We start from the raw sequence: 24,291 nt of genomic DNA, 5'->3' as shown, positions 1-24,291 counted from the left end.
TGTTCTCACATGGTGGAAGCGGCATGGGAGCTCTCTGAGATCTCTCTTATAAGGCACTAATCCCATTCTCAAGGGCTCTCCCTCGTGACCTGGTCACCTCCCAAAGGCTCCATCTCTGCACACCATCACACTGGGAGTTAGGATTTAGCATATTAATTTTTAGGGAACAAAATTTATATGTCTTTCAGCCTAGAGCACTGGGTCTTTGGAGGTGCTTCCCAGAGGCTGCGACTTAAGGGATGATTAAGAGCCAGCTAGTTGAAGTGACAGAAGTGATATCGCCGAGGCATGAAGGGCAAAAAGTGTGGCTTGTCTGGGAACTGCAAGCCTTCAGCATTACTGGAAGGTACAATTAGGGAGCATTTCTTCAAGGGAGGAAACTCCCTCCATACCAAGCTCAGCTATGGGTGCCCTGTGCAGGATCCCAAGATCAGAGCCCTTTCTGCTGACACATGAATAGTGGAGCCTGGTGGGCATGGCTGGTGAGGAGTGGGCAGTGGTCAGGGCCTGGTAACACACAGCCGTCGCTCACAGGCAAACTCCCCTTCAGCCCCCATCTCCTTGCAGACTCTCTTCAAGGGACAGGTCACTCTTGTTTGAGGCCTTCAAAAAACCCAGCCGGGAAGAGGATTTTCCCACTTAAGTTGTAGCTGTATTTACGAAGTATTTATTGTGTTGTCCTAACCACCACCATTGCTGCCTGCGAGGACACCGAGCCTCACAGAAGTACGGCAACTTATCCAAGTCCACAAAGTCAGTGCAAGCTGGAGTCAGGATTCGAGCCCAGGTTTGTCCAACCAAGAAGCCCAAGCTTGTTCTGCTCTGCTGCCAGCCTCCCTAAAGCATTACAAGAGAAGGCAGCAAAGAAGTAGAACCAGCCCCTCCCAGTAGCAGCTACTGTTATGTGCAATGTGAGAATGTTTGCGTATTAGATGCAGAAACGGAGGGTAAGAGAGGATAAGTGAATGCACCATGAGGGTCACAGAATTGATAGTGTAAGAACCGAACTTTGATTTCAAAACCAGTGAGATACTTACAGGTACGGGCATGGAGATGGGAGTGGGAAGACAGTTGCTCTGTCTGAGAAAGGCGAAAATGTGAGGCAGGAGCTAGACCTGAACCTGCCAGGGTTCGACTAGCGTAGTCCACATTCTCACACAATAGGCTTTCATGCCAGCATCGATGTTCAATGTCTATTTAAATCTGGACCCCCAATCAGAAAACATCCTCTGAGGACTTCTTATTAACATTGTGCAAATATGTGCATCAAGTCAGTTATTAAAATTGTGAATAGATATATACAGTTGCATAGGTTAATTGACCACTGTCATTTGCATGTAGTTTGTCTTAACTCAATGTTTCATAAACTCTCCTAGATATAAGAATCTCCAGAAATAAGAAACATTATTTGTTATGAGTACAGACACCTAGTCTCTAACCAAGACCTACCAACTCAGGATATTCCAGGAATTTGTATGTTTAATTAGCACCCAGGGTGATTTTTATTATCAGGAAAGAAGAAGCATGAGCTTTTTCTGAGAAGCTGAATAATTTAAGCACCATCAGCTCCCCCCTCTAAGAATGTTTTCCAGCTCCACAAAAGTAGAAGGAAAGCTTATTGCAAGCTTGTTTGCTAGGTTAGGCCTTCAAGGCCACTATCTGGGGATTCCATAGAAGTGATCTTCCTGTAAGTTTAATAAGTTTACGTCGTATGAAGTCAATTTGCTACTTTTATTTGGATTGGATATGAACTGTTGTTTTCAAGGGTGGTGAGGAGGAACCCAACTGTCATATTTCATCCTCCTAGAAAATCTGTTATAAGTGAATGATCATTTCTTTTTCTGACTCTTGGAACATTGTTTCAAGATTTTCAGAGAAACTCAGTCAATAGCTCTGTGCTAGGTTAATGTGCCAGGATTGCATGTATCTCTATTTGGTATTCCAGATGGGCATAATGAACTGCACTGGATATTGGCAGAGAAAATGTGAGCTGGCTGAGAGAATTTCGGGTTGGAATGTTCAGAGAGAAATTTGTAGGACCTTCTGAAATAAATATAGGATATACAGAATGTTGTGGGGACAGTGGAGAAAATGCAGCATTCTCTCTGAAACCTTAGTGTGCAAGAGATAACCTAAGGTTCTGGCAAGAGTTATACCATCATCCCTTGACCCCAACATACATAACCATTCCTCACACATACACACATAAAGTACACACACACACACACACACTCACACACACATGCACCAGGACCTACCTTCACTGGCACTTTCATTGGCACTTTCAGCCTCTTGCCTAGGGCTTTTGATATCCATGAGCCTACAAAAATATGAGATACCTAAAAACAGTGATGAGCTCCAAAATGAAGAAAACTGAAACACCAATATGATTAACTGCCTGCTTGAATCCGTATCAAATGCAACATGCTGTTACTTTAGCATTTGGTGTTCAAGAAATCACCATAACACTTAATAATTTGTAGGATATATTTTCTCATTTTGACAGGATTCCTGAATGTGCATGAGCAATGAGAAATCATTGCCAATTTGTAATTAAATGGGTGATTTGTAGCCTCATTATTTCAAAAGCAAAATTATAAAAATCCTTTCAAGATTCTTTTGTAGCAAAAACTAGATTTTTATGTGAGATGTGGATGTATTTTAATATGTTTGGTCTGGTATGGGGTGGGACTCTCTCTCAGAGTTCACCACCACCGAATGCTATTGGGCAGGTCACACAGTTGGAGAATAATGAAATGTGTCGTTCAAAGTTGTGTCTTCGATAGTTCAAAGACTATAAGGCTTTTAGGTCTACCCTCAGTCGTGTGGCCATCTCTGGAGGGTGTAGTCCATTCCCTGATACACCAGAAATGTCCTTAAGGGACTTGAGAGCAGTAACTTCTACTCTGCCTGAACTCAGGCGAGGCTGATGGAGACCTGCCACATCCAGTCGCACAGGATGTGCACTGTGTAAGGGAACCGCAGACCAACAGGCAATATTCACATTGAAGACACCCTACATTTCAATATTTATCGTGACAATGTTTCAGCAGATGGCATCAAAGTGCTCTGTTTTAAGAAACTCAGGGTGTACAATGCTTTTTGATAGGTGGAAATTATTCAGTCATTTAACACAAAGGCACAGCTTGGGCTCCAGTGCCAGCCTGACATAGAGAGTGGTGCTGCTTCTGCTCCACTCCTCTTTACCATCCCTTCTCTGTGGGCTACAGGATCTTGACCTTAAGGGAACTGTCCCCTGCTCCTCATGCCCAAGGCTGTGCCCCTGCAGCAGTTCTCAAAGCCTAGAAGTCATGGTGTCGGTCTATCCACTTTCTACCTGCCCCTCGCCCCGCTCCATCAGCAAGCTTGCTTGTTTTCTAGCAGTTAGTTCTTGACGTGAAAGCTCCCTGCCCTTCCTGTTATGAAGTTTCTCCCAAGCCCCTGACGGCCTCCACACAGAATGGAACCATGCAGATCAACATTGTCCTTGCCTCCGTCTCCAAAGAAGGGGGGCAGCTGAGTGGCCTTCTTATTTCCCTGGGGAGTCTCTGCTTCTCCAATTAATCTCAGGAACTGCCTGTTCTCGCCAGCCTATTTTGGTCCCTGTCCCCCAGAGACAACTAGGCCTTCTGAGAGAGGATCTGTCTCAGCTGCAGCTGGCACTACATGGGTCACCCTGAATGCAAACGGCTGCTTTTCCCACCTTCTTTCTCTCCCCCTATCTCTACCTCCCCAGGAACTGAACCCCAGGGCCAGACTGCTCAGGGGAAAGAGCACAGGTCACTCAGATACCAAAGAGCTTTGCTGTCAACTGCACCACTGGCCATGACCCTGATGTCCGTGCTAGGCTAGGCCCAGGATGGACCCTAAGCCCAGCTGCCCCCTCTGCTGAGCTCAGAGCTTCTTGCAGTTCAGGACCCAGAGAGGGGTATCTTTGCTTCCCCAGGATTCCCTTTCAGCTCCCCCTTTCTCAAGCTTCTTTGGAAAAGGCATCTCACTGAGAATTCCTGATGTGAGTTAAGAGCATTTTACATATTCCTTTTCCTTTGTTCTTCAAAAGTGTTCCTTGGGAGTAAATTCCTTTGGACCACACCCCTATCTTAGTCATATAAAGAATATATTGCTTGGTTCATCTTAACCAGTGTTTTCCAGTGTCTGTTAAATAAAACCACCACCACCCCCGAGGTACTCTGGGTAAATGTGAGAAATGTGTATTTTACCCTCTTTGTGAAGTTTTGCTGTGAAATGAGCATTTGGTCCTAAGAAATCCTGCAAAGGTAAAGAGAGGCCAGTTTTACCATAGTCTCCGAGTTTTTCATAATAAATTTACAGCATAGACTTGATAAATTACCATATACCTAATTAGAAGTAAGGTTATCGACCTTTTCAGCCTACCCTTTGTATGTAATTCCATTTGAAATTTCGTTCAGTCTTAATTTTATCCTAAACTTCCAATTATCCCATATATTTGCTCCTACTGGCATTTTAGGGATCCAGTTCTAGAATCCAAGTCATGTTTTATACCCATGTAGGAGGAGTCTGTGCTCTGATGGAGCCCATGAAGTTGCATGGAGTGAAAAAACAGCACTTTCTCTGTGCCAGGCAGAGCCCTCGCCCTTGAGGGGCTCGCAGATTAGAGAAAGGGTCAGATGTCCCGGCATCTAATGCAGTGCTCTGGACTGAGTGTCTAACTACTGGGGTTTGCAGTGGCAGTACCAGAAGAGGCTGGCCAGATGAGCCTAGAAAGTAAGGACGGAGCCTGAGTCCAGTGGGGTGTGGAGGAAGAGTGGCTGGTATCTTCCACTTGCCCCCAGGATCCCTTTCCATCCTCCTCCCAGCTGTCTGTCCTGCAGGCTGACCTCTACAGACTCTCAACAGGCTCCTCTGCCCTGCAGATTTTAGTTGGAATTGGACAATTGGGAGCACTGCAGATGTCAGACAGAGGGGAAGAATGCAGCCAGGTATTTATTTCTCTCCCTCTAGAGTTTCCAGGGGCTGGCAACATGCCTCCTCCAAAGGTCATGGCTCCTGCCAGGCAGCCTGTCCATACAGCTCTGTGGATTCCAGGAATGAATCTAGGGGTGAGGTCCTCGTAGCCCTGAGGTCACTTCCCCAGGAGTCCTGGACTGTCCATTGTGCTTTCTCCCTCCACTGCCCACATCTGAGTAGTGTTTTTAAAAATTAAACTCTCCTCCAATTACTCGGTTTGAGTGTGTCCTCTATTCCTGTTGGAACCCTCACTGATACAAAGAGTATCACCAGCAAAGTGAACAGTGTGTGTAAGGACCGGAAGCTGCCTGGTGCTTGAAGGGTGCTCTATAAAAATTGCAGTTTGTTGGATAGAGTGTGTGGCAGCAGGAGAAGTAACAATGCTACTAAACTTGCTGACATCCATGGAGCGCTCTGGGAGTTCAGGGCCTCGCAGGCATCATCCCCTTTAGTCCTCACTGTGTAAGGAGATATGTTATTCACAGGTGAAAGAGCTGGGCTTACTGAGTTTAAGTAGCTTGGCCAAGGTCACAGCCAGGAAGGGGTGGAGCTGGACGGGCACTCAGGGTCCCTTCTCCCCCCCATGTGAAGGAATGTGGACTTGCCTCCATGAGCAATGCATGTGCACCTGCTCTCCCTCCACTCAGCCTTACCTTCTGCTGTAAAATTCTCATTTCCCACAAAAGGACGTCAACTTTTCCAATAGTCCCTTTCCTCCTATGTGTCATTAAACTGAAATGTTCTTTAAAAGGTAAATTAATATCAGAGCAGAATTAACCTGGCATGACCTTTCCTTATGCTTGCTGGTAAAATTAAAACCAACCCTGAGTGACTGGGAAGGTAATTGCAATCTTGAATGTGGTACCTTTCAGGTGGGGTGCCTGCCTCTGTGTCCCTTGATGTGCGCTCGTTTTCTCAGAGCCCATGTAAGGATAGCTGCCTGGTGACTGGATCTGGCTTCATGGAAAACAGCATCCCAGGTCATCACTTAGGCCACAGATCAGAGTTCCACAGTGAAATGAAAAGTCAGGTGGACTGTGCTGTTCAGTCCATGCTATTCCAAATCCAGCATGGACAGCTGCCTCTCACATTCCCAGAGGGAACTCCTGGGAATCCGAAGGTTTGCGTGTGGCTCTGCTCAGAGTATCTCCACCTGGAATGTGGAGAGTTTTGGTCCTGAGAGATTTTTAGTCTTTCTATTGTTGAAGAACCAGGAACTCCTTAAAGAGAACTGAAGATGACAGTCTCATGTAAGAGCCATATGCAGGACTGGTGAATTCTCTGTGATGTTGAAGGACAGATTAGCAGGAGAAAATGGAGGGGAAAATGCTCATAGTATGCAGAATACAAACATCATCTCTTAATTTCAAAAACAAGGTTTTGAGTTCTGTCCATGCAAGTGGAAGACACTGCTTAAGAATCTTGGGAAATACCCAGGCTAATTAGTTACAGCCGGCTCCAGCTAGCGTGCACGGACTTGCCTTCTGCCTTCAGAGGCATAGTTATGGGACAGAGTAGATCTTCCAAGTTCCTCTGTAGCTCTGCTGACATTGGCAGGTTCTGGCTGCTTCTCTGAGCCAGATGGTGTTGTGTCTCTTCATTTAGTCCCATTAATTCTTCAGAGTTGCAAATATCCGAAACCTATTATTAGAGAGCAGGAGTGATATCCCACTAGGTTTTCAATTTGGACTATTGAGAGAGAAACAGTAATTGGAATAGCAGGGATCTGAGATAATATTGCAAGACAAAAGTGCACACTTAAATCCTTCTTTGTGGCTCTTTTGTATTCTACACTTTGCTACTCTTGAACCATGCATGACTGTTTGTTTGCCACTGTGTAAATAAACTACAGGTCGTCTATCCCCCTACTGATGGATACCAAGTTGCTTCTGATTTTGCTTTATTTCTCTCTGAGGGATAGTCCTATATAGGCATTCTTGAATCATGTCTTCTTGTGTACATTCATTCAACTTTCTCTAAGACAGGTGCTCAGAGGTGGGTTTGTTAGGTCACAGGGCATGATCAATTCTGCTAGGAATTCTCAAATAACCCTCTAAAGTGAGTGTACCAATTTATAATCCTGCTGTCAATCTTTGGGTTTCTGTTTTCCCATGACACTCCCACCAAAATGTGGTATTATTAGATTTTTTTTCTTTTTTTGTCAGGTGATGGGTGTGACATGATATCTGGCAGCTTGGCTCTTAGCTGGAGCACTTGGGACATAGAATTCCCCTAGCCCTACTCCTTCAGCAATTTTTTTTCTTTGAAAATAATCAGAACCAGGAACAGTTACATCAAAGTGCTCAAGCATGAAGATTATAAACACAAACACTTGTTAATTCCCCAGACATAGGGTTCTAGATTATTTACTAGTTTAAGAGAGCAAATCTTTGGTTTTTAAGATTTTACCTATTTTTCTCTTGGATCTTTGATCAATTTCCTAAAGCCTCGTTTTTTCTTTCAAGTAAAGTCAGGATCTTCAGAAACCTGTCTGCCTTATATTACCTAAGAAAATTTAAAATCTAATTGGAAAAGATCCTCTACTTCCCCCCACAACTCCTACCTAAAATGAAAGTGCAGAAGCTTCTAGGTAAAGTAGCAAAGGCTCTCGGGTTTGGGATCCATCTTTGTTTGTTTTACAATTGGTCAAAATCTAGAAGTTAGAGGGAGCATGACACAAGCAGTTATCTTTTTAACTTTTCTTTTAAAGCATCCTTTAAATGATATATCCAGTTCTTTTTGGGTTAAGTGAAAGATCCAATAGTAAGAACAATGGTAATGTTGTAACCCTGTAGGCCATTTCGCAGTTGTGAGAACACTTTCTTTTCATGATACACTATCCCATTTGGTTCTTACAACCTCTCTGATAAGACAGGCTAGGAAGGTGTTATTTGTGAGTTTTGAAATTTAGACCAGGCTGAGATAAAACAAGCCCCAGGACACTAAGCAGCACTCTGCTGAAGTTTACACACACCTATATAATTGCATAGTCCTCTTGTGGTGGTAGACTCATGTTCTATGTTTATTTTACTGGAAAGTGTGAATTGTTCCACTCAAAAAATGGGTTTAAGAGTAGATTTTAAGATTGCTATTAAAAAACCAGGCTTAGCTGAACTTTGTCTTATTCATACTTATGAACTGGGTAGGCTTCCTTAAAAAGGCTTTTAAAGTGCAAGCTCCTATAGGACTTTACCTTTGAGCAGCGCCCAGAGCAGTGCCAGACAGAAAGAAGGGATCTGGAAGTGAACTCATCGATGTGAAAATATTAAAGAACTAATATGAGGGCTGTTTTGTCAAATCTGCGAGACATTAACCAGCATATCCAGGATGCTATTCAACTGTCTTCAGTAGTTCATTTCTTGGGATTATGTAAACGTGGCTAATTCAAATATGCACTTAGTCACAAATGCTGCGGAGGATGTTTTCTTTTAAATAAACTTTTTGTTGAAGTGTAATGTACATACAGAAAAGCTGCAACTCATAAGTTGTGTGTATAGCTCAAGGAATTTTTACAAAATGAGCACTCCGATGTTACTATCATCTGGATCAAGAAACAACAGCACCCCTGAAACTTCCCTCCTCCCCAGAGATAACTACTATCGTGACTTCTGTCACCAATGATTAGTTTCGTCTATTTTTGAGCTATATATAAATGGAATTATACAGTACGTGTTCTGTTGTGCCTGGCTTCTTTCACTCAATGTTAAGTTTATGAGGTTCATTCGTATTGTTCCATGCGGTGGTAGTTTGTTCACTTTTGTTTTCCTGTGGTGTTCCTTTGTGTGAATAAACCACATTGGGTAAGCACACCACAGTCGGTAATGATTTGCCTCCCTTTCACAGTACATAGGAGTTCCATATCTTTACCAATACTTGGCAATGCCACTCTTTTAATCTAGTCTTGTGGATATGTAGTGATATCTCACTATGTTTAATTTGCATTTCCCTGATCTATAATAATTTGAGCATCTTTTCATATGCTAATTGGTCATATGGATATCTTCTTTGGCAAAGTGTCTGTTCAAGATTTTGCCCACTTTTTTTAGATTATATGCCTTTTAAAAAGACTGATTTATAGGAGTTTTTTAAAAAATTTTTTAACTTATCCGTATACAATGTATTCCTTTTGTGTCCCTTTACCGATTCCTCCTTTTCCTCCCTCCCTTCCCCCTCCCCCCATCAACATCATATCTGTTCACTTGTCTTAACAAGTTCAAGGAACTGCTGTAATTGTGGTGTCTTCTTCCCCTGCCCCCATTCATTTGTATATTTATTTATTTATTTGTATTAGCTCCCACAAATAAGTAAGGACATGTGGTATTTCTCTTTCTGTGCCTGGCTTATTTCACTGAATATAACTTTCTCTAAGTCCATCCATGTTGCTGTGAATGGTAGTATTTCACTTTTTTTATTATAGCAGAGTAGTATTCCATTGTGTAGCTATACCACAATTTCCTTATCCACTCATCTGATGATGGACATCTGGGCTGGTTCTAACTCTTGGCTATTGTAAATAGTGCTGCATTGAACATTGGGGAACAGGTATCCCTTCAACGTAATGATTACCATTCCTCTGGGTATATGCCTAGCAGTGGAATAGCTGGTGTATATGGTAGATCTATTTGTAATTGTTTGAGGAAACTCCATACCAATTTCCATAAAGGCTCACCATTTTGCAGTCCCACCAGCAGTGGAAGAAGGTTCCTTTTTCTCTGCATCCTTGCTAGCATTTTTCATTTGCAGTCTTTTGGATATTAGCCATCCTAACTGGAGTGAGATGATATCTCAAAGTGGTTTTGATTTGCATTTCCCAAATGCTGAGTGATGTTGAGCATTTTTTCATGTGTCTGTTGGCCATTTGCATATCTTCCTTTGAGAAATGCTTATTCAGCTCCTCTGCCCATTTTTTAATTGGGTTACTTGTTTTTCTGCTGTTAAGGTCTTTGAGTTCCTTGTATATTCTGGATATTAATCCTTTGTCAGATGTATATTTGGCAAATATTTTCTCCCACTGTGTCAGTTGTCTTTTCACCCTATTAATTGTTTCTTTTGCTGTGCAGAAGCTTTTTAGTTTGATACAATCTCATTTGTTTATTTTTTCTTTTGGTATGCCTGTGCTTTTGGGGTCATATTCATAAAGTCTGGACCAAATCCTACTTCCAGGAGTCTGGAGTGCTTCCCCTATGTTTTCTTTAAGGAGATATACTGTTTCAGGATATATATTTAATTCTTTAATCCATTTTGAATTGATTTCAGGATATGGCGAGAATTTCATTCTCTTACATACAAATGTCCAGTTTTCCTAGCACCATTTACTGAAGAGGCAGTCTCTTCCCCAGTGTGTAATATTGGTGCCTTTGTCAAAGATCAGATGGCTGTAGGAGCATGGGTTGTTTTCTGGATTCTCTATTCTGTTCCATTGGTCTGTCTGTTTTTAAGCCAGTATCATGCTGTTTTGGTTACTATAGCTTTGTAATATAGTTTAAATTCAGGTAGTGTTATGCCTCCAGCTTTATTATTATTATTATTATTTTGCCCAGGATTGCTTTGGCTATTCATGGTCTTTTGTTCTTCCATATGTATGTTAGGATTGTTTTTTCCAATTCTGAGAAAAATGTCATTGAAATTTTGATGGGGATTGCATTGCATCTATAGATCACTTTGGGTAATGTGGACATTTTCACAATGTTAACTCTTCTGATCCAAGAGCATGAGATATCTTTCCATCTTCTTGTGTCCTCTTTAATTTCTCTCAACAGTGGTTTGTAGTTCTCTTCATAGAGATTTTTCACATCCTTGGTTAACTTTATTCCCTAAGTATTTTTTTTGTGTGTGGCTATTGTAAATGGGCTAGCTTTCTTGATTTCTTTATATGCATGTTCACTGTTGGAGTATAGAAATGCTACTGATTTTTGTGTGTTGATTTTGTATACTGCAACTTTGCTGAGATCATTTATCAACTCTAAGAGTTTTTTGTAGAGTCTTTAGGCTGTTTTATATATAGGATCATATCATCTGCAGACAGGGACTGTTTGACTTCATCTTTTCCAAACTGGATGCCCTTTACTTCCTTCTCTTCCCTTCTCTTCTGGCTAGTACTTCCAACTCTATGCTTAATAGGAGTAGCAAGAGTGGGCATCCTTGTCTTGTTCCTGCTCTCAAGGGAAGAGCTTTCAATTTTTCTCCATTCAGGATGATATTGGCAGTGGGTTTGTCATTTATGGCTTTAATTATGTTGAGATACTTTCTTTCTATACCCAATTTATAGAGAGTCTTTATCATGAACGAATGTTGAATTTTATCAAATGCTTTTTCAGTGTCTATAGAGAAGATCATATGGTTTTTGTGTTTGATTTTATTGATGTGGTATATCACATTTATTGACTTGCATATGTTGACCAACCTTGCATCCCTGGGATGAATCCCGCTTGATCATGGTATATAATTTTATGCATGTGTCACTGTATTCTATTAGCTAGTATATTATTGAGGATTTTTGCATCTATATTCATTAAAGGTATTGGCCTGCAGGGGTTTTTTTTTTTGTTGTTGTTGTTGTTGTATCTTTGGTTTTGGTATCAGGGTGATTTTTGCTTTATAGAATGAGTTTGAGAGAATGGCCTCTGTTTCAGTTTTTTGGAATAGTTTGTAGAGAATTGGTATTAATTCTTTAGCGATTTGGTAGAATTCTGCAGTGAAGCCATCTGGTCCTGAGATTTTCTTTGTTGGTAGACTGCTGATAACAGCTTCAATATCTTTGATTGTCATTGGTCTGTTCAGATTTTCTATGTCTTCTTGGCTCAGTCTTGGTAGTTTGTGTGTGTCCAAAAACTTATCTATTTCCTCCAGATTTTCAAATTTGTTAGTGTATAGTTTTTTATAGTGGTCTATAATGATTCTTTGTTTTTCTGAGGTATCAGTTGTAATAACACCTTTTTCATTTCTAATTTTTGTTATTTGGGTCTTCTCTCTTATTTTTTTCATTAGCCTTGCTAATGGTTTGTCAATTTTATTTTTCTTTTTTAAAAAACAATTTTTGTTTCATTGATCTGTTGAATTGTTTTTTGAGTTTCTATTTCATTTAGTTCTGCTCTTACCTTAACTATTTCTTTCCATCTACTGACTTTGTGTTTGAATCATTCTTGTTTTTCTAATTCTTTAAGGCAAAGTGTTAGGTTGTTTACTTACTATCTTTCCTTTCTTCTGAAGTAAGCATTTAATGTGATAAATTTCTCTCTTAGTACTGCTTTTGCAGTATCCCACAGGTTTTGGTATGATGTGTCATTATTTTCATTAGTTTCAAGATATCTTTTGATTTCCTGTTTAATTTCTTTTTGGACCCATATGTCATTAAGTAGAATGTTTAATTTCCATGTATTTGTACAGTTTGCAGGGTTTCATTTGTTATTGATTTCTATTTTTAATCCATTTTGGTCTGAAAAAATACATGGAATAATTCCAAGTTTTTTGAATTTGTTGAGACTTGATTTGTGACCTAATATGTGGTCTATCCTGGAGAATGTTCCATGTGCAGATGAGAAGAATGAATATTCTGAGGTTGTTGGATGAAATGTTCTGTATATATCTTCCAGTCCAACTGGTCTAAAGTGTGGTTTATATCTTGTGTTTCTCTGTCGATTTTTTGCCTAGATGATCTGTTCAATGTTGAGAGTGGGGTGTTCAGATCCCCTACTATTATGGTATTAGTGTCCATCTCTTTCTTTAGGTCTAATAATGTTAGCTTTATAAATCTGGCTGCTCTGATGTTAGGTGCACATATATTTATGATTTATATCTTCTTGTTGGATAGATCTTTTTATCATTATAGAGTGGCCTTCTTTATCTTTTTTTATGGTTTTTGGTTTAAAGTCCATTTTATCTGATATAAGAATAGCTACTCTATCTCTTTTTTCATTTCTATTTGCATGGTGTATCTTTTTCCATCCTTTCACTCTTAGTCTATATGTGTCTTACAGGTGAGGTGGGTCTCTGGAAGGCAGCACTTTGTTGGGTCCATCTTTTTAATCCAGTCAGTCAGTCTGTGTCTTTTGAGTGGGAAATTCAATCCTTTTACATTAAGAGTTATTATTGAAAGGTATTGATTTAGTCTGGACATTATATTGATTTTTGTTTGGATGTTTTAAGTATCTTGTGTTCCTTTCTTTCTGATTTACTGTTTGTCTTCTCTGTTTGTTGGTTTCTTGGAATAGTAAACTTTTTTTTCTCTTTATTGTTAACATTTCAATAAAGTGAAAAAAAAGTTTACTGTTTAACATTTTACTTTACTTGTGGATTTTGTTCTTTCTTGAGTATTCATTGTAGTAATGGTTGTTTTCCAGGTACCAGACCCAGTACACCCTTGAGAATTTCTTGTAAGGCTGGTCATGTGGTAGTGAACTTCTGCAGTTTTTCTTGTCTGGGAAATATACTATTTGTCCCTCATTTTGGAAGGATAGCCTTGCTGGGTAAAATATTCTTGGCTGGTAATTTTTGTCTTTTAGTATTTTAAATATATCATCCCATTCCCTTCTGGTTTTTAGGGTTTATTATGAAAAGTCTGATGTTAGTCTGATAGGGGTTCCCTTATAGGTGACTTGATGCTTCTCTCATGCAGCTTCTAAGATTCTCTCTTTGTCTTTGAGTTTTGCCAATTTGACTATAACATGTCTTGGAGAAGACCTTTTTGGGTTGAATATGTTGGGGGATCTTTGAGTTTCTTCAATATGAAGACCTATATCTCTCCCTATACCTGGGAAGTTTTCTGCTATTATTTCATTGAATGTGTTTTCAATGCCATTTCCTTTTTCCTTCCCCTCTGAAACACCCAAGATTTGGATATTTGAGCACTTAAGGTTGTCTGTTATTTCTCTTAGATTTTCTTCAAAGCTTTTTTTTTTTTTTCCTTCAAAGCTTTTTAATTCTTTTTTCTTATCCACCTGTATTATTTTGAATAGCCTGTCTTCAAGGTCAGAAATTCTTTCTTCTGCTTGTTCTAGCCTGCTGCTTAAGCTCTCTGTCATTTTTTTATTTCCTTGAGTGAGTCCTTCAGCTCCACAAGCTCTGCTACATTCTTTTTCAGGGCATTGATTTCTTTGTACATTTCCTCTTTTAGGTCCTGTATACTTTTTCTCATTTCGTTGTGTTTTCTGAGTCTTGTATCTCATTTAGTTTCCATAGAATTATTGCTTGAAGTTTCTTGTCAGTCATTTCAAGAACATCCTATTCTACAGGATCTAGAACTTGAGAGTTATATTATATTCCTTTTGTGGAGTCGTACTTTCTTGGTTTTCATATTTCTAGTATCTCTCCATTGGTGTTTAGTCATTGTGGCAAAGGTTATCACAGTTTACTTGTTCTACCCTGGTGTCTGGAGCAATATCATGGAGTTTTGTTGATGCTCAGCTGCATATTGCTGGCTCAGGGCCCCGGGGTTGGTGACTGGGGCCTCTCTTGGGGATGAGGATGCTCCCAGTGTGGCCTGGATTCTTCATGGAGGGTGCTGGGACTTGGCACCACTGCCTGTGGGCCTGTGGGTCGTCAGCTGGGGCCTCTCTTGGGGGCAGGGACTCTCCTGGCGTGGCCTGGGTCTTGTGCAGAGGGTGCTGGGACTGATTCATAGGAGTTTTAAAAATGTAAACTGCATGTAAGCCCTTTGTTGAATATATGTAATACAAATATTTTCTCCTAGTCTGTGCAGTTGAGTGCTTTTTAAACAGGGACTGAGAGTTCTGTGTGTACAAAACAGTATGATGGACCATTCATGGCTCTCAAGAAAGTGAACATTTAGAACAGCAAAAAAAGAGGGAGCTGTATCTTGTGGTCTTTAAATATGTCACAACTTTATTGAAGTAGATTTCCAAGAGCAGCTGGGTGTGCCTCCTGCACTTGATATGATCAGTTAGTATTCTTTTGCAAGCCAAAAGGGAATCATTAATATGATATTATCACATGTATAGTACTTTGGGTTAAAATATTTGAATAGCTGCTATGGGCGTTCACTCTGCAGGATGCTAGAGGCACAAAGGTGGAGATGCCAGCACCCTTACACTTAGTGAGCTTTCAGGGTACTTTTAGAGTGCTTTTGTATCTACTATCCTGCTGGGTCAGATAGAGGTAGAGTGACCATCAGACAGGTAAAATAAAGTGTGTCCTTCTGCTCTTCAGACCTTCGATTCTCACTAGTCACTGCCCTAATTCTGAAAGATCTTTTTTTATTTTTTTAATTTATATTTATTTATTTATTTATTTGTGAGCAGTAAGGGGATCGCAACCCTTGGCTTGGTGTTGTCCACACCGCGCTCAGCCAGTGAGCACACTGGCCATCCCTATATAGGATCTGAACCTGCGGCGGGAGCGCTGCTGCACTCCCAGTGCCGCACTCTCCCGAGTGAGCCACGGGGTCGGCCCTAATTCTGAAAGATCTTTATTTCCAAGATATGCCTTTATCTCATCCTTATAGCCCCACTAATTAATATTTGGAGAAATCATCATTTCTCAAAATGACTAACTTAAATATAACATGCAAAAGTTACTTAGTTATATTTTAAAGGAAGCCACAAGGAGAAAAGACCATAAAATAGATATACTTAGCTCCCTGCTATTCAAAAACACCCCATAAATGATAGTTATTAGTCAATTGAAATCATACAGCATATATCAAGGGCAAGTCTGGCAAGGTACCGGATTATCCTAGACATTGAAGGTACTATAAAGACATGTTAGATGCAATCCCTGCCCTCAAAGAATTTCTAGCATGTTGGTGGTGGTGATAGTGTCTGTGTGAGGAGAGAAAGTGTTAAGGAGGTACACAACATATACAATGACAATATGTGTTAGTCAGTTTTTTGTTGCTTACAACAGAATACTTGAAACTGGGTAATTCATAAGGAAACAAAATTTATTTCTTACAGTTTGGGAGGCTGGGAAGTCCAAGGTCAAGAGGATGCATCTGGCAAAGGCCTTCTTCTTGGTGGGGGCTCTGTACAGAGTCCTGCGGCAATGTAGGGTATAACATGACAAGAGCTCTCTCATGTGCTCTCCTTATAAAGCCACCAGTCCATGCCCATGACTGCCCACTGAACCATCAACCCATTACTCCATGAAAGAATTAATCCATTCATAAGAGCACAGTCCTCACGATCCAATCACATCCCAAAGGCCCCACCTTTCAACTACCATAATCGGATTTCCCACCCCCTTAACACTGTTACAATGGGGATCAAGTTTCCAATACATAAACTTTTGGGGCACACATTCAGCCCATAGCACAATGTGAACATGAAGACCCATACCGAGTGATAGGAAGCTTAGTGGCAGGAAGGGTCATGTTGGATTGATTGCACAATGAGGAAAGAATTGTATTAGTTAAGATAGTATAGTTGCTACTACAAACTACAAAACTAGCCCCAAAATGTATAATGGTTCAAACACAGAAAAAGTTTATTTATCAATTGCCAAATATTAACAGGTGTTCCTGATTGGTAGTTGACTCTGCTCCAAATGCTGATTCAGAGATCCAGATCCTTTCATTTTGAGGGTCAGCCATCCTCAACATATGGATTCTAAGATTTCTGGGCTTGTCCACATATCAAGCCAGCAGAAAGAGAAAGAACACAGAGGCTGGGTGTTATAGGCAGATCTGAAAGAGCAGTTCCATTGGCTAGATCAGTCACATGACCACAGCTAACTGCTAGGGAGGTTGGGAAGTGTAGTCCAGCTGTGCGTCTAAGAAGACAAGGTGGGTTTGTTGACCACCTAGCAATCTTTACCACAGGCTTTGCAGTGGTTTGAATGTTTTTGTCCCCTACAAAATTTATGTTGAAACTTAATCTCCTCCAAAATTCAGGTGTTGCCAGTGGGATAGTATTAAGAAGCCTTTAAGAGGTAGTTAGGCTATAAGGACTCCTTCCTTGTTGATGGGATTCGGATCTTGTAAGAGGCTCCGCACAGCTTCCCCTTCTGCCTTCTGCCATGTGAGGGCACAGCAAGAAGGTTCTCTCCAGACCAAATGCTGGTGCCCTGATCTTGGACTTCCCAGATTCCAGAACTGTGACAAATAAATTTCTCTTTTTATAAATTACTCAGTCTCAGGTGTTCTGTTACAGCAGCACAAAACGGACTAGGACAGGCTTTATAATGGCAGGGCATTTAAGATAGGACTTGAAGCAACTTGAAAGTATTTTGACAGAGATTAGAAAAGAGGAGTAATCAAGATAAAATGAACAGCATACAGAAGAACTAAGCAGTGTTCTAAATGCAGGGGCATATGTGGAAAATAGGGGATAGTCCAGTTTGTTAGGAACACAGAACACATAGAGAGTAGAGTGGGAAAAACTATTGGAAAGCTAGGTTGAGACTATTCCAACCTAAAGCCACATTTTTGGGGGTGTTAAAATCCAAGCTGAGGAGCTAATCTCCAGCATGTTCTTTTGGCTACCAGGGCTCATTCCCACTTGCAGGACAATCGTGGCCCCAATTAATTTTCTTTTTTTTCTTCTTCATACTCTGGCCTTTCCTAGGATGTGAGTTCTCATATTTATCTTCAACACATGGTGGCAGCCAGTCAGGGAGAGTGTTTCAGAGCCTCAGCATGAGCAGCTCCATTTTGAGCTTTTCTACTAGAGCATTTCAGAGACTCCAGGAGCCTCCTGCCAAAAAGCAGTCTAACGGCATAGTATCTGCTGAGTGCTGTGTTTGGGATAAATCCCAAGTTCAGGAGAGGGAGGTGGGAGGGGAATTCCTTTCTGATCTTAGGACACAATCAGCCCATGCCCAGGATCCTGGAATTTAATTACCCATGTCGTTATCTTGGCTTGCATAGCTGCAAATGTGGCTCATAGTTACAAAAGTATCCGGTCCTTTTAAATCCAGCCACAGCCTTCAGCCTGATGACCTCCTGACAGTCATGAATTGGGAAGGGGTGGGAGCCAGGGAAATCCTTTCCCCTCCCTTCAGACCTGCCAACTTGGCTTTGAACCTACCAGAATGTTTTGGTCAGAGAATATCCATCCCCACGCCCTCTACCCTCTGCCTCACCCTCACCTCTGCCCTGCGTTGCATGTTCTATTCGGTAATCATATGCATTCATATTTGTTAAATCAGTTTTGAACCACGTTTTACCATGTGCTGCCCCTGGAAGGCTTCTGTGTAATTTATCTCTCCTTTCTTGAGCTTCTGACCATGAAGTTAATGGCTCTGAAAATTTACCCTTGCTCTGCAGTTTGGGGGGAGGTGTTTGTTGTTTCTGCACGATTGTATGTCTTTCTTAAGCTATTGAAAATGAGAGGAGATGGAACCTTTGAAGTAACATTGACCATGTAAAAGGTGCTTCTTGACAATGCAGACTTGAAAAAGACTTAGTACACAATTGTTCAGTCCTGAGTATATTCATTATATTTGGGGTTTGTGAAAGAGAGGTGTCCACTTTCCTGTGGCAGGGATTTCTAGATGTTTTTTACATCTAGCTGGCCACAATCCAAACCTAAAGGAATCATTACTGCGTTGCTTTTTTTTTTTTATCATGTGTGCATCTTTCTTTCTCTTCTTCATCAAGACCCTCATTGATCCTTCTCCATGGCCACCCCCCGCCCTCACAGCCTTTAAAGAACTCAACCTTGCTGATGGTAGGCATTTGGTGTTTTCTCTTTCAGTTACTTGTAGATGGGGAAGATAAAACTTTTCATGCCAGTGTCCTTGGTGCCAGTGCATTCCCCAGCATGCTTGGAGGTATATATATTCCTCTTGAAGCACCAAGACATTTGGGGACATAGCATAGTGTAATGGAATGGAATATAACCAGAAATTAAGCAGATCTGAGTCCAAAGTCTAGCATTGCCTCTCACTTCTGTGAGATCTTGAACAAAATACTTGACCTCTCTGAGCCTCTGAGCCTGATTTTTTTTTTTTTTTGTAATTTGAGACTTCTATTTATTTATTTATTTATTTATTTATTTATCTATTTATCTATTTGTTTGTTTGTTTATTGATCGATTGATTGATTGTACAGTTTCTGAGCCTAAATTTTGACTGCATTGATTAGTTTGGGCTGTTTGTGAATTTTATCTAAATGGAACAATTCAGTATATATTCCTTTGTTATTGTCTTTTACTCAATATTATGTTTGTGAGATTCATTCAAGTTGTTGCACATAGCAATAGTTTGTTCAATGGCATTTATGGTATTACATTATATATCACAAATTGTCCATACTACTTTTATGGACATTTGGGTTGTTTCAGTTTTTTACAACGTGTGATTTTATGATGTTTTTTGTAAAACCTCATGTACATACTCTGTTGTGTTATATTGCACACTGGGTTCCCCAGGTAGCAGCTCAGAGAGAATTTTCTCGCAGGAAGTTTATTACTTTCTGTTCTTGAGGTCAACACCTATGGGGGAGTAAGGAAGGAGAACTGGACAGAGAGAAGTTAGACAGTAACGCAGTTACAACAAAGTCCTCAGTCCACCTGTGGGGAGCTTGTGAGCTGAAATGGCCCTATGGACTCTGCCCAGTTGAGGCAAAGTGGCCGGAACTTAATACATCCCTCATCAACCATCACTGGATATGGATTGACCCAGAGATGGGAGCATGATTTTGGGTGGGACACCTCGTTTTGGCAGAGAGTGAGGGCCACACCTATGAGTTTCCAGCCATCAATGTTCCAAGCAGCTGGCAGAATGAGTATTTCTGTACCAAAACGTCTGTGTGGGGCAGGGAATTTGGGGGTAAATTTGAGCAGTGCACCACAGTGTCCACTACATGTCATTAATAATTTCTAGGAGCTGAATTGCTGGTTCATAGGACATGGGCATGTTCATTAGGAGATACTATCAAACATTATTCCAAAGTGCTTGTACCCAAATACCATCTTAATTTAAATTCTGATATCCCCAAGTGAACTCTTACCAAAAAGATAAAGAAAAATTTATAGGAGGGAAACGAACGTGATAATATCCCCTATATTAACTTAATATTTTCTACATCATGGACAAAGCAAATGGAGAATCATTGGAACAGGATATTTATCATTCTTTGACTTATGGCTTGACATCCTAAAAACTGTCAACACTCTACAAGATGTTCTGAAATCTAGCTATGGAATTAATGGATCCTAAAGACTTCCTGCTTTGCTGAGAAATAAAAGGAAATGAGGTATATGAATTGACTTTTGCCTCAAATTTCATTTTGCAGAGTGGCCAAATCAATGAAGGTCCCTGTATATGAGACCCCAGCTGGATGGAGATTCTTCTCAAATCTGATGGACTCGGGACGGTGCTCCCTCTGTGGAGAAGAGAGCTTTGGCACTGGTAGGCTTTGTTGGTTTTTGTTGTTGTTGTTGGGTGCTCTGTGACCCCAGTTTGGAGACCTGTGAAACTTCTGTGAATCAAAGGCTGGAGGAAGAGTTAATCAGAAGCAAAAAATCAGAGAAACCTAGTAGGAACTGTGCTATGATACTTCTTTTTCCCATTTCATTTTTTCTTCTTTTTAAAAATTTCCTTAAAAATATTTCTACTATGGAAATTTTAAAAATGTATGCATAGAGAAAATGTCATATTGAATCCCCATGTGCCTATCATCCAGTTTCAACCATCATCAACTCGTGGTTAATCTTGCATTATCTCTACCACCATGCACAAAGGGAGCCCTCCTTCCTGCTTATAGTAAAGCAGTCTCCCATAGCTTATTATTTTATCCATAAGTATTTCAGTGTGAATCTTTAAATATAAGGCCTCTACAGAAAAAAACATAACCACAGTACCATGTTATCATACCCAAAATGTTAAAAAATATGTATTTTTTGCATTTTAAAGATGTCACTCCATTGTTTTCTGGCCTGCATAGTTTCCAAGAAGTCTGATGTAACTCTTTTCTTTATTCCTCTGTATGTAATGTACCTCCCCCAATCCCCTGCCTCAGGCTGCCTTCAATATTTTCTTTTTATCTTTGGTTTTTAACAGGCATATGTGTACACATGTGTGTGCATGTGTGTGTGCATGCACACATGTATTTGTGCACGTGTGTGTGTGTGTGTGTGTAACCCTGCTTGGGGCTGTCTTGAATTCTTGAATCTGTCATTTATTTTTGTTCATTAATTTTAGAAAATGCTCAACCATTATATTTTCAAATATTTCTCCTTCCCCATTCTCTGTCTCTACTCCTTCTGAGACTCCAGTCACACATATGTTAGATAATTTGTGACCATAGATGTTGCCTCAGAGCTCTTACATTCATTGTTCTGGTTTGTTTCACTTGTTTTTCTTTTTGTGTTTCAGTGGAGATAATCCCTGTGAGAATATCTTAAGTTCACTGATTCTTTCCTCTGCTGATGAGCCTGTTGAAGGATGATGTGTTTTTTTATTTCCACGTTTCTCTCCAACTCTTTTTAAATAGTTTTCATCTCTCTAATAAAATTCCCCATCTATTTATGTATGTTGTTTATCTTTTCCAACAGATCATTTAACTTGTTAAACATGGTTATTTTAAACTCCCTGTCTGATAATTTCAATATCTGGTTCATCTCCAACTCTGTTTTTGTTGACTGCTTTATCTCTTGACAAGAGTTTGCTTTTTCTTCCTTTTTGTAGATCTCATAGTTTTTTATTGAATGCTAGACAGTAGGTGGATAAGAACAGAAAATATTCAGGTCAATAGTATTTATGCCCAGAAATGAGCACACCTTTTCTTTCAGGTCATTAATGCAGAAGGTTAAATTAATCTAGGCAGGAGATGAGCTGGGTTTGGGTTTTTTTGTTTCTTTTATAACCTTTAGCATATTACAGCCTTCAAATTCCTCCAGCAGTGGGTTACTTTTACTGTGTCCTAAAACCGGGGATGAGATGCTAGAGAAGTGTTCGTGTTTCATCCTCAGCTTTCAGCCTTACTGAATGTCTGTGACACAAATCACCAGGCTCCTGAACCTTCTGCAGTGGCAGTGACCTCCACTTAGTGTTGTTGTAGGATTCTGAGCCTAAGAAGATTTTCTACCCTCTCCCTAGGGGAAAAGGGTTTTTTACTTCTGCCCCTCCCCTGGTTGCAAGGCATCTTTGCTAGGCCCTTGGGTTGAGAAGCTTTTCAGCCTGTACACTCAGGAGTTTAAAGCTTTTGTTTCATATGAGAGATGGGTTTGAGGAAGTGGAAGGGCTTCATGCTTGTCTCTCGGTAACAGCTGATCATCTCCTGCATGCCTACACCACCAGGTTTCCCTCCCTGTTTCTAATCTTTCTTGTGAGCATCGAGTGGAGGTCTGTGCAAAAAAAACTTGGAAATATGTCTCTTGTATCTGGGACTCCACATGATTTTAAACTAACATGATAAGCTATTCTTGATTTTTAAGAGTTTATAAAACTCTTATATGATTTCTTATCATCTGCTTGTATGGAAGCCTCCTTTTTCTCCTGTGCTCTGCCAAAGATGAGAGAGTTTTTGTGTCCTGTCTCTCTTTGGAGTGCTTGTCGCTCTTTGAAATTCACTTTACTTTATTGCCTTGTCATGTCAGATCTCTGATGAGTTCAACAAAAGATATTATTTTGTGTATTTCATTGCCTTTTCTCCTTGCTAGGATTGGAATGATTTTCTCTTGCAGATTTCCATATCTTAAATAGGATAACACAAATGGAACTCCAAAAGTAACTTCTTAAAGATTTTCCTTATCTTCGTTGCCCCCGACTCCACCCCCAGTAATTAGGATCTAAAAGATCTTGCATTGTAATTTGTTGATATGTCTCTTAAGTCTCTTTTAATCTGCATTTCTTTCTGCCACATTTTCCCCTTATTATTTGTTCACTGAAGAAACTGGGTCATATGTCCTATATAGCTTTGAATAACTTTGATGCCGCTGTCCTCATTTTCTTTTCTAATTTGTTTAATGCTTATATAAAGAGAAGCTATTGATTAATGTGTTTTTTCTCTGGTTTGCAACCCCTTTAGCACATTTTGTTAGTGATTATAGTGTTTTCTTTTTTTTTTTTTTTTAAAGATGACCGGTAAGGGGATCTTAACCCTTGACTTGGTGTTGTCAGCACCAAGCTCACCCAGTGAGCAAACCGGCCATCCTTATATGGGATCCGAACCTGTGGCCTTGGTGTTATCAGCACCACACTCTCCCGAGTGAGCCACAGGCCGGCACTTATAGTGTTTTCTTTTCCCAAAACTCTGCATTCTCTTAGGTTTTTAAGGTATAGTCATATAATCTCTCACTAAAAGATTTTTTGTGTGTTTTCTATTCTAATATTTGTATTTATTTCATATTCTTATCTTATTACACTATCTATCATCTTCAAAATAAATGATAATAAATAAATAATAATTTTAATGGAAATGAATATAGTATTTTACCACCTATTTTGATTATTGCTTTTTAACACTGGTAAAATCTTTATCATGTTTATATAGATTGTTGTTTGTAATTCCATTTTATTTAGAGTCTTACTAGAAATGTCTGCTGGATTTATCAGGTGCCCTGCCAGAATCTAATGATATATTAATATATTTTCCCTTTTATTATGTGAATGTAATGAAATATCATGATTGATTTCTTGATATCAAACTATACCTGAATTCCTGAGAATAAGTCCTATATGGAGATGCTTAAACAGATTGCAATAAAACTACTCTAAATGGTCATTTTGAGTGTTTCAGGTCAGGCTGGGTTCATGAAGGAATTTCTTCTTGGGATATTTTCTCCTCTTACCAAAATCAATTAGACCCAGCAGTATTATCATTAATAGTCCAGGAGGGATGGCATGCATCTTTGTTTCCTTGGACAAAAAGAGACCGTATCAAACTCTCTCAAGTACTATTGTGAGAACTCAGGATGTGCAGATGGAAGCTTTGCATGGGACAGCCAAATCTGTTACACCCTTTCTCTGCTGAGGCTCTAACAAATAGAACAATTTCCTTCCTCTTTGGTGTTCTGTGTGCTTAAACCCATGACCATGATTCAAAAACCAGAAATTATATATTATATACAATAATTCTCCTCACTGGTTAGTAAAACAACAACAACAACAACACAAATCTAGCAACAGGAATGGAAACTGATAAGTCCAGATTCTCCCTCCCTCTCTGTTTCCATAAGCATTTATTGAGTGCTTACAATATACCCTATACCATATAGTCTTTATTAAGAGATAAAATATTACATCTGTAAACCATGTTATACACTTAGAAATAAATATTTGCTTACTTCAATATAATAAATATTAATTCAGTTCTTAGAATACAAGGCATTGTATTGGATGGTGTGTAGAATACAAAATGCTTAAGACCACACCCTTAAGAACCTCTGAGTTTTTTAGGTGACA

General features: G+C 39.9%; 1 protein-coding gene across 2 annotated transcripts in view; it reads left to right on the top strand.

Moving 5' to 3' along the window:
• PGM5 (phosphoglucomutase 5) overlaps positions 1-24,291 on the top strand; it is a 179,717-nt gene that overhangs the window by 88,254 nt on the left and 67,172 nt on the right. For both annotated transcript variants that reach the window (XM_063080437.1, XM_063080438.1), the window contains one exon: positions 20,180-20,295. In XM_063080437.1, the coding sequence (XP_062936507.1) occupies positions 20,180-20,295 (116 nt within the window). The remainder of the gene's footprint in view (positions 1-20,179; positions 20,296-24,291) is intronic.

This window comes from Cynocephalus volans, chromosome 16, assembly GCF_027409185.1.
Source record: "Cynocephalus volans isolate mCynVol1 chromosome 16, mCynVol1.pri, whole genome shotgun sequence".
Taxonomy (NCBI): domain Eukaryota; kingdom Metazoa; phylum Chordata; class Mammalia; order Dermoptera; family Cynocephalidae; genus Cynocephalus; species Cynocephalus volans.
The sequence above is the reverse complement of the archived record's forward strand: the minus strand, read 5'-3'. Positions and strand labels throughout refer to the sequence as shown.